Consider the following 10,590-nt stretch of genomic DNA (forward strand, 5'->3'; position numbering starts at 1 on the left):
GGGAAAGAGAGGAACGCCTCTGAAGACTCAGCAAAAAGCTGAAGTGATTCCGAGAGTCTCTATTTAAAGCAGTAGCAACTGCTACTTGTGAGGTTTTTTTATGTATCTCAAAGCCTAGCTCTGTAGCTAGTAGTGTGTTTGGTAAATAAAGGAGTAGGTGAAATTATTTTGTCATGTATCTGGGAAGTGGGTAAACCTTCTGTGCCAGATTGAAGGTGGCTAAACTCCCTTGCCCTTAGCACAGCTCTGACAGCAGTACAAAGGGAGCTATAAGCAAGCTACTTCAGGTTTTGAGTAACAGAAGGAATTGGAGATTACAGACGAGATTTTCTCTAGTTTGAGTGGAAGAGGGAGGAGATTCTCACTTCACAGGCATCCAGTGCAGCTCACCATTGCTAGTCAAGCCCAAGGGTGTTGAATGGGAAAAGCTATCAAGAGAAACACTGAAGATGGAGATAAACTTGTCTAACTACAGACTTCCATAGCTGATCCAGTCATACCGACCCTTTTAAAGGTCAGTGAAGAGAAACAGGCACTTCTGCAGGGCAATCCTTTTTCTTATCTCTTTTATATGGCCACCTTAGGGTGAAGTGAATTATACCCTGGAAGTGACTGTTCCTCTTCTTTGACTGTAGAATGAGTCTAGATAACCAGCTTAGACCAGATCTTTACTGTAAGGAATCCACAACCTGGATAAAATCATTCCACCATCAGGCACTTGAACTAGGAAAGAGAAGGATACTTCTCCAGAAAGTTTTTTTCCATTCTTGTAGAGTATGGGATGAGCCTGAGATTATATGTAGGCCTGGAGCTTGGTGCTGTTTTAATGGCATAATAGTGGCGTAGATTCCTGCCAGCCTGACAAATACTTGCTGGTAGGCAAGGATTCTTTTCAAACCTGCAGATAAGGCTTGAATGGCCTTGGTTTATGCCACAGTTATGCTTCTGAAGGTTGTCACTTGTGACCTCCATGGTTTTAGCTGTAGTATTGATTTTGTTAAGAAATTCCCATTGTTCTGCCTCCAAGAAACAAAATCAGAAACAAAAGCAAGATTGTTCCAAAGAGTTTGTGATTTGTCTGAAAATGGAAGATTACAAAAATTCTGTTTTGTAATAGGTGATAGATGAGGCCCAGCTTACTACAACAAGGGATCTCTGATAGATCGCTGGAGCTGGCCATTAGACAAAGCACAGTTGGAACAGAGTTTTAACACCCAAATTTTTCTTCCAGAAATGGCAATGTGTGGAAGATGCCAGTGGAAAGCTCAAGCTACACAAGTGCAAGGGAATGGCGAACTTGGCAGCTTCAGGCAACAGCAAAGGCACCTCCAACATTTTGCCAAAGTATTACAACAGGAATAGTGAAGACTGCAATTGTGAAGAGAACGAATACAAGCTGAGCCATGTTGGACGGAGAAAGAAACTCTTCGCCAAGAAAAGTAAGCGAACCCACTCTATCTTCTGTCTCTGCCTTAGACAACTGTTACGAGTTTGTTTGCTAGCACACGTAGTTGTTCTATTTTCATGGGTATTGAATTCTATCAGCATATTTACTGTGCATCTATGAAACAGTGTGCCTCATATTGAACAATCAGATTTGAAAATATCTCTCTCTGTAGGAAGAGTGTTGTGATCCAAAATAGGGTCCTATATTTACAGCTTTCAAAACTGGGAAATGCAGTACACACACTGAAGTGGCAAGTAGCACATTGTTACATAGGCCATGAAACATGAACAGTGTTTTACAGCAAGTACTCCAGTTTTCAGTAGGTACTGCAATGCTTGGAGCCGTTACTGCAGTAATTTATTTTTAATAAGGATGCATGTGCTTTGTTACAGAAGCTGCTTGCTTCTAACATCCTTTCCTTGTGCTCAGTCAGCAGAGACACGGCTGACTTTTAACCAGAGATCACGTCCGAAGGGGATGACTCTGTTTCTAATTTCCTTGGCACAGATCAGGTGCTTTTTCAGAAAGCCTATTTCACTGGCTCTGTGTTAAACCTTAGTCAGACTAACATCTATATTTGAAGTACATAGTCTAATTATAGATTAAAGAGGCAAATGGCAGCACAAAATTACTATTCACTTGTAATGTTTCTTTCGTCTCACTCCACAAATACAGAGCCTTAATTATTTAGCAGATTAGTCTTTCTGTATAATGACCTGGCACAAGCTTCAAACAGAGAGTTTAAATTGATTTTCTCCCATTATATTTGCCTTGCAAGCTGATTAGTACCTACTAAGCTAATTTTTAGTTGAAAAATAATTATTGGTTCTAGGATGAAATTACTCAACTATACTTGCTGTTTAAATATGTGGCACAGCAGATAATCTTTAAATAACACTAGAACTTGCCGTTCAATTAACTTTTTTTTTTTGAAGTCACAGAGAAGAAGGTTCAGTCATGGGGAGTCAAATAACAGGAGTAGATTGAAGACTCTTAAATGAGAAGAGGGAAACAATTTAAGTGAGGGCAACATAATGCCATCTGATAATACTTAACACTTACTTAAGTACTTTTCATCGGTGTGGTGCTTCCTAAACATTAACTAATTTTCACAACATCCAGAGGAGGTGGTTAAGTGTATAATTACCTTTATGTATGAAGGAGGTTGAGGTAAAAAAAGTGAAGGTTGCTCCGTCTAGCAGAGGAATCAGAATGGTGGTTTTATCCCTACGTTCTGCTCAGAAGAGGCAGAGTTTATACTATACTCTTCAGCTCACTTACCTCATAAGGCACAAACTTTAGGAGCGTAAGATAGGATCTTGACAATCATGTTCCCATTGCTTGTGTCTTGAGAAAAATAATTGACTCCACAGATGCTTTGCTTCTGCCTCTGCCCACATCCAGGGTGTGCCATACAGTGGAAGACGTTAGCTTGGACAAATTGACGTAGACTCTTCAATTTGGTGTTGGGTATTCTTTTACATACACTTATCTACTAAATCACACATTGAATGCAAATGAGCACAAAGCAATACAAGTCAAGGTAACGTACCAAGGTTTTTATAAAGACCTTACCTAGAAATGGCTCACTGGATTGTGAATGGTAAGAGAGTGAGATTGAATACTCATGATGTATATTTGGATTTTTACGACCTGTTTCATGAGATTCGGGATAAAGTGCAGTCTGTGCTGGGTTGCAGCCTTCTGAGGGCATCTTTGGAGTCTGTTCTTCAGAATGTGATGAGTGCATGGGATCATACTGCGGCCCTACTTGAATGCCAGTAAATGCTATTCGTCAGATTGAACAATAGCTAAATAGAAAATAGAAGTGTCAAACTGGACTAGGGTCACATCCACATTAATGCTTTAGTTCACAGCAATAGTGTAGTTCTGAAGGAAACACCCTGATCGCTCCCTTCTATCATACACAATAGAGATGGATTTGCAGAGAGAAATTTTGATGGATTCTAATCTACAGCCATTTGCAGAAAACTAAATTGGACGCCCTGCTTCTAGGGTGTTTCGAGTGTGTTGCAAACCCGGATGGGGCTAAGAGGATTGCTCTTCCAGAAAGATTAAAACCAGTCCTGTGTAGTGAGCACATGTGGTTTAAAAGACCAGACTAAATTGCTGATAGAGAGGCTAGAGCACCAAATGTTTTGATAAAATAATTACTTTCTAATGTAGGCATGGTCTAGACCTATTGTCAGGTGCATCAGTGCATTTAGCAGGCAGCGATGTTTCCTAAATTGAGTAAATTCAGTTGCAAAATAGGGTCATGTCATGTACATGCCATTTGGGCCATGTACAAATACACAACTCACCTGCAAAGCTTCGACATGCTAGAAACACATAAGCGTTGATATTTGGTACATCTGGGTTTGGATGTCAGGAATGTTTGTGTTTCTATTTCCTCTTCATTTTCCTTAGCGTATTTTCATTTTTATAAGAAAGATGAAATAAAGCTTTGCAGTAGGAAGAAAGTTTAAAGTAAGAGTGAGCTCTTAAAATCTTTGGCTGTGTTGTGGTCTGTTATGTTTTTCTTGCTGTGGATTTGATCTCCTCCTCCTGCAATGAACAAGTGCATGTGATTAAAGGAGTTATTAAGCTCATGTAGAGAAATTATGATAGGCCACACAGATTTGTAAACAACAAACAGAAGTGTGTACAAAGGGGCTAGTGCATTTTTATTCCAATTTTCATGTCATTCATTTTTCTTTTGAGGTAGTCTCAATGCTGGGGCAAAATTACCTTCTTTGTTATTAAAAAAACCCCAACCCCAAACCTGAATATCAGTTACTTTAAAGATAATGCATTTGAAGTGTAATTTTTAATGGCAGTTGTGAGAAACTGGATATAAGAAAGTTTTTGGGGTTGGGTTGGTTTTTTTCCTCTTTGAAATATCTAGCGGCACAGATTCAAAATAAGATTTCTAGAAAGACCTAGGTACATAATGCCCAAGAAAAAATACCTCTAAAACTTTATCTGTATTTCAAGACACTTGAGATATTTTCAAAAATTTGACTTCGAAGTGCCAAATTTTACTGTGGTGTTGTAGAAAAAAATGCTTCTTCTCTACAAAACTCTGGAAAATATGTAGACATTACTGGGAAATGTCAAGCAGGAATTCCTGGGACTGTTGGTGGATATTTTCCTCGTGGCACATGTAGATGCAGAATCCTGCCATACAGTAGTTATACTTGGTCACAGTCTTCTCGGTTATCCCAGAGAGAACTATCATTTCCAAATGATCTCGGTGTTAAATTATTAATTTGGTGGCTGCAACATAAGTAATAAGGCTTGAGTGATGAGGGTGTGAGGAGAGTTAAATATAAACCCAAAGGCTGGTCATGTTTATGTCAGATATGAAGTTTGGTTTTATAACACAGCATTGCCTTGCTTTATTCAGTTGAATAATAATTTCATATACTGCAGCTCATGCTTTCACTAGACAGTGTTGAAACCTGAGATGCTACCAAAAAACAGTTGTAAAAAATCAGGTGTGTGAGAGTCTCTAGACTATCTGGGGAAATCTGGACCAGAGCAGCATACTTCCTTTCAGGCTCCAACAAAGACAAGCTTGCTTGTCAGGTGGTCCAAGAAGACAGAGCTGGATGAGGCACTGAAACGTAGTTAGCTCTCTTAGGCCGACATTTCTCCGGACTCCATTTCCGACTCGGTTCTGAGGATGCAACTTTTTAGCAGTATCATCTGTAAGACAGCTGGCTTCTGTAAGACCAGAGTAAGAGAGGCACTGGGACTCATAGGCCTTACCAAAGCCAAACTTTAATAACTTGAAAAAGGGAGTATAGGTGTTTTGAGCCAAATATTTAACAGCCTTTTATCTACTTTGTTTGTGGATTGTGTACACAGGTAAACGAATTGGACAGTAAAACTTAAACCTGGGGGAGGATCGACTAATAGGTAATTAGGCATTGGTATTTATGGCTGCAGTGCACTTTGCAGGTGGGAGAGCACGGCACAGATGAATATTGATCTTATTAAATATTTTAACCATTTCCTTTGAAAATAGTGGCATTTGGTACTAATCACAGCACTGAGTCAGCACTGTGGATGGCACGTTGCGATGAAGCAATACAACAAGTCCTTTATGAGCTGTCTCACTCCAGACTAATTTGTTCGTTATAAGGCTAGGTTAGTTTGGCTGCAAGGGAGGAGTAACTCCTGGCTTCTAGTTCTTCAGGGACGTGTGTAGACAACAGTTCCCTGCGGCTGTTTGCTGAGGTCCAACATGCTGGATTGGCATATTAGACTTGGAAGGAAGGTAAATTGTTAGCTGGCTGAGCTTAACAAGATGAAATGAGGGAACAATTAAAGAAATGGGAGTTTATACTTTGAATATAATTGTCAGGGTGTAGCTTTTTGGAACTTCCTCCTACTTCTGAAAAGATGGGAGTTTCCTTCTCGTTTAGTTAAACATTTCCTGAATGGGTGCCTGAAATAAGGCCAGTCTTTTGGGGTTTGTTGTGTTCCCCCCCCTTCAGCAGTGACTCACCTGGCGTAATAACAGCAATAAACTTTGAACCACAGGTGGAAAATGTGCAAAGCCATACAATCCAGCTGGTATTCTACTTTCTGTGCGTGGCGCTGACAAGAATATAGTGCTTGGACCAGTTTCAGGTGGGAGGAGATGTTTATTTCTCTTCCCACAGTCTGCAAAATGGCTTTTGAAACCTTGCAATCCATTTGGAATTAATGAAAAAAGTCACTCTGCGTTAATGCCAAAGCATGCCAGTTGACATGAATATTTCTTTTGTCAATTTTCGTTGTTCTGCCTCCCATTCTTTACGCACACACGCGCGCTTGTTTTGCTGGCTTTTCTGTGGAGCTTGGGACTGTAAGAAAGGTTGGTCTTCTCATTTGGCACATTGGTTGGGTTTTCCCCTTATAGATTGCAGAAGGAAGTCCCATCTCATGTCATGTGCTGTGTGTTTCAGCTCTGTGTAAAGGAGAGGTGACCAGAGGAGCCAAGGGACTCGATTGTTTCCAGTAATGTCTTGGATGACTCCAAGCCTCATATACAGAGCAAAGACTCAGGCAGTGGGCAGGGAGGAGAAGAGAGGCCGTGGTATTTAGGTTGTACTTTTTTCTCAAGGAATGAGATGATTATGCTTAGTTTAATGAGTGACTCTCAGCAGTCGTTAGCAGTGAGCAGGAAATAGGGTCAGAGATGGACCCCATCGTACAGTGGGGAAGTTTAGATACGGATTTAGACCCCATAACTAAGATATATTTGTGCCATTCCAGACCAAACAGAAGAGGAGCTCTGATGATTTGGGCTGGGACAGAGTACTTTGGGAAGTAGTAATGGTGAAAAGATCAGTGAGAATCTCATGCTGCGTAGTGGCAATTTGTAGCAAAATTTTGCCTTTGGCTGCAAATGCAGAAGCAAAGTCTGAGGGAATGCATAGCACTGGCGGGTGGTGCTTTGTTTAGAAACTCACTGGCTGGTCTGCACATCAGGAAAACAATTGTAAAGAAAAGAATTAGATGTGGATAAAAGTAAAGATTCAGATATTAATCCCTCCCAAAACAATCAAGCAATTTACCCTGAAGAATGAGCATAGACTTGAGAAGAAGCTCAGGTCGAACACTGGGATTACCTGGGACAACTTCAAGGAAGTGTTGCGGGAACCCTGGCAGTGGAGCGTTGTGCGGCGGACAGTAGACAACAATAGAGAACTAGGCTGGTTTTTAAGGTCTTGCTGCCATCTAGTGACTCGGGGGGGTCTCTTTCAATGAGCTGTGTGCTCTCAAAGTGGTACTGGACAAGTACATTTTCTTCCCCTCTGCCATCCTTCTGCATTTGCATTATATCTGCTCTCTCTCATGCCCTAAGGTATCCATCTATCCGTGCAAAACATAATGAAGCAGCAGCTCAGAAGACAGCTGCAACAAACACCATTTGTTATACAGTTAATTCCAAATGTTGCAGTATGGGCTGGGTTTTTTCTCCCAAGAATCACAAAGAGACCAAATTGTAAGATGCTGTTTCTCCCCCTCTTAATCCTTTCGTTTCCTTTTCCATGCAGAATACAAACCAAACTATGTCCGGAATCGCTCGATCCGTTCTGTATCTGTTGAGCTGGATGGAGCCGTTTATAATTTGGGTTTAGAGGACGGATACCAACCTGTCTTACCAAGAAACATCACCAAGCGGCACAAGATGCAGAGGGCTATTCTTCGTGAGGAGGAAGATAAAGACATGGGGGAATACAGTGGTACTGGTGGCATTGCAGAGTATACAGCCCCAAACCTAATAAAAGTGACGCATAGGTGGGTACACATGGTATATTTCTAAAAGCTTTTGCTGCTTAAGTGGCTGCATTACATAAACAGGTGCGTTAACTTGAGATCAGCATATTGTGTCCCTTTTGGATACCTAGTCCAGCCTCACTAAAATTCATATTCTCGTCTGTACGACAGCTTTCAGTTTTGTTTTAGTTTTGTCACATACAGAGGGGCAAGAAGCTACTGAAGAACTACAGCAGTGCTTTTAGGTCTTCTGCGCTTTGGAGACAGTAATCACTGATCAGTGCATTTCCAGTGAGGACAGGCAAAACTGTTTGCAACCAGGAAAGGCCTTACCCATGGAAGTCTCAGTGTGCAGTGGGTAACCTGGCCTGTCTGAAGACCAAAGGCTCTGACTGGAGTATGACCTAGATTGATGACATTGGTTGCTTTGTATTTCAAACACCAGATCAGTCCTAAGGGAGGAAGCAGCCTCTCAGAGCTTTCTGTAGCCAGTGCTAGGAAAGAAAAATCTATATTACGGATGAAGTTGGATGGACTTGGGAGCATTGGGAAATGGAACATATTGGGAGAGAGGTGGGGGAATTGTCTAGGCCCTCTAATAGCTAAAAGTCTTCTCCTCAGTGTGCAAGACTAGGGACTGATGATGTACCTTCAACTGTACTTAATTAGTTTAGTCACCATTTCCGCTTGTGAATTATCAGGAAATCCACCAATTGTTATTGATTACATGCATTAAATTGCTTAATGACTAGCTCATGTAAACATGCATGAGCCAGTTAGCTGCTGTTGAAATCTGTGGTTTCCATTTGACTTCTCTTTACAGGGTTAGAGACTCACTAATACGAGGAGACATAGCTAGGTTGACATCAGAGAATTGTGCTCTCTTGCCCCAGCGCTCATGAATGTTCAGGACCCATAAATCACTATTTGTGCTTTTCTTCTGGAACAAGTTAAATTGATTTTTACTGCTTAACTGGGTGAATCCCAAATCCATACAAGGAACTGTCAGGAAAGTTGTGCATAATTCATGAGGAGTGCCCAGGAACAGTTGCAGAAAAGAAGGCAGTGGGACAACATGCATGAGGTGGTTTAAAGAAAATAAAAGAGTATTGAAAATACTCAGCTTTAATTTAAACAAGCATTCAAAAATGGCTACTTGGTATTTGTTGACCCCTAATAAACTTCCCCGGTAAATCTGTCAAGTGTTTGTTTTTTGAAAGAATTTTAAAACCTGGATTGCATTAGAAGTTAGTGAAACATAAACACTTAAAATTGTCAGAGGGTATCTTGCCTTTGAAGTCAGGGAGTTATCTTTCAAAAATTTTCCCTTTTGTAGAAAACCAGCAAAATTTCTTTGTTTCTTTTTTTTTTTTTTCCTTTATGTTGTAGTAATACATGTTATATAGTAGTACTTTATCCTTGCCCCTACTCCTGTATCACTTAATTATGTATTGGGAAATTGCTTCTGAGTAATGCTTTCAGTGCTTGCTAGTTAGTAGAGATTATTTATGTAGACAGCCTAATGAATAAGCAAGAACTCTGTGCAGCACAATTTACATATAGAAATTAAGCAGTCAACAGGTTCTGCTTGATAGGAATATTCTCCTTGAATTTTTCTATTTTTAAAAAAATGTCCATGGCAACTCAACCCCAAACTTCTTTCCTGGCTCATAGCACACTCTTACTGTCTTGAATGAACATTGGCTGTTTTTTTTGTGGTGGTTTATTTTTTTATTATTATTATTATTTAATTCTGCATGTCATTTATTTAATTCTTTCCAATCTGGCTTTTCATCTGTCCTGGTGTTTTGTTATTAAAAGCAGCTGTTTGCATTGCTCTGTATGTGTGTATCCACTATAATAAACAGTGTTTGCATTTCCATGCCAAGGTGCTATATCCTGGAGAATGATACCGTTCAGTGTGACACAGATCTGTACAGGTCACTGCAAGCTTGGAAGGACCATAAACTTCATATTGACCACGAGGTCAGTGACATTCAGTCATGCATTTTCAGTGAGTGTTTTTAGCATGGTCTTCTGTGGGCTGATAGGATCATGCTGACTGTCTTTGTGTCTGTCCGCCTCTGGGTGTCTTTGTCCGTCTCTGGAAGCTTTTGAGCTTGCTGGCTGATATCAGAATCAATATTTCAGAGATAATTAAGTTATTACAAGTTTGTGAAGACAAGATGCTGAGTGAAGGAGAGAACTGCAACTGAAGGGACAGCTGGGAAACATCATAAGCCTTACAAGATAAATGAGAGACTTATAAGTGTGCCCATCCTGCGAAAAATTTCATCTGGATCTTTTTCACGTCTTACTAGCCCTGCTCCCCAATGTCCCTCTCAAAAAGAGGCCTTCAACTGTCAAATATAAGCCCAAGGAAAAGTGAGCTTCATTAGTTTCAGTGCTTCTAGAAGTACTTGTTTTGCTGGCTTGTGTTTTAATTAACCGTTGCACTTTGGAATTGAATTGGTTTTTCTTAGGCTTGTGTATATGAAGAACCTGGAGATAATTTGCCCTATAAAATTTGCCTGTAAAACTTCATCTGACATTTTTGTCACTAATATTGATGAATATGAGCTCAAACCCTTCACACCTGTTGTCTATGAAAGAGGCAGTCTTCTAAGGACCAGATAACAGTGGAACAAATGCCAAAGAGAAGCATAAAGAAAGGACCTCCTGTAATCTCTTCCCAAGTTACGTGTATTCACAGCAAAGTCCTGTGTAAGAACTTGTTGGCCCCCTTTTATGGTACAGATTGACACGTAGCAAGGGAGATAGATACTGAAAAACTTACTAGCTCTGCTAGGATTTAAAAAGGGCAATTTCAATATCACCTCCTCTAATTTTTTTTTTATTCACCCCAC

The 10,590-nt window shown here is 40.3% G+C and overlaps 1 protein-coding gene across 2 annotated transcripts in view; it reads left to right on the forward strand.

The window, feature by feature from the left end:
- The window catches only part of SULF2 (sulfatase 2), a 62,658-nt gene that overhangs the window by 43,886 nt on the left and 8,182 nt on the right, over nucleotides 1–10,590 (forward strand). For both annotated transcript variants that reach the window (XM_009702316.1, XM_009702317.1), the window contains exons 10-12: nucleotides 1,232–1,439; nucleotides 7,501–7,744; nucleotides 9,613–9,709. In XM_009702316.1, the coding sequence (XP_009700618.1) occupies nucleotides 1,232–1,439; nucleotides 7,501–7,744; nucleotides 9,613–9,709 (549 nt within the window). The remainder of the gene's footprint in view (nucleotides 1–1,231; nucleotides 1,440–7,500; nucleotides 7,745–9,612; nucleotides 9,710–10,590) is intronic.

This window comes from Cariama cristata, unplaced genomic scaffold (assembly GCF_000690535.1).
Source record: "Cariama cristata isolate BGI_N322 unplaced genomic scaffold, ASM69053v1 scaffold686, whole genome shotgun sequence".
Lineage (NCBI taxonomy): Eukaryota > Metazoa > Chordata > Aves > Cariamiformes > Cariamidae > Cariama > Cariama cristata.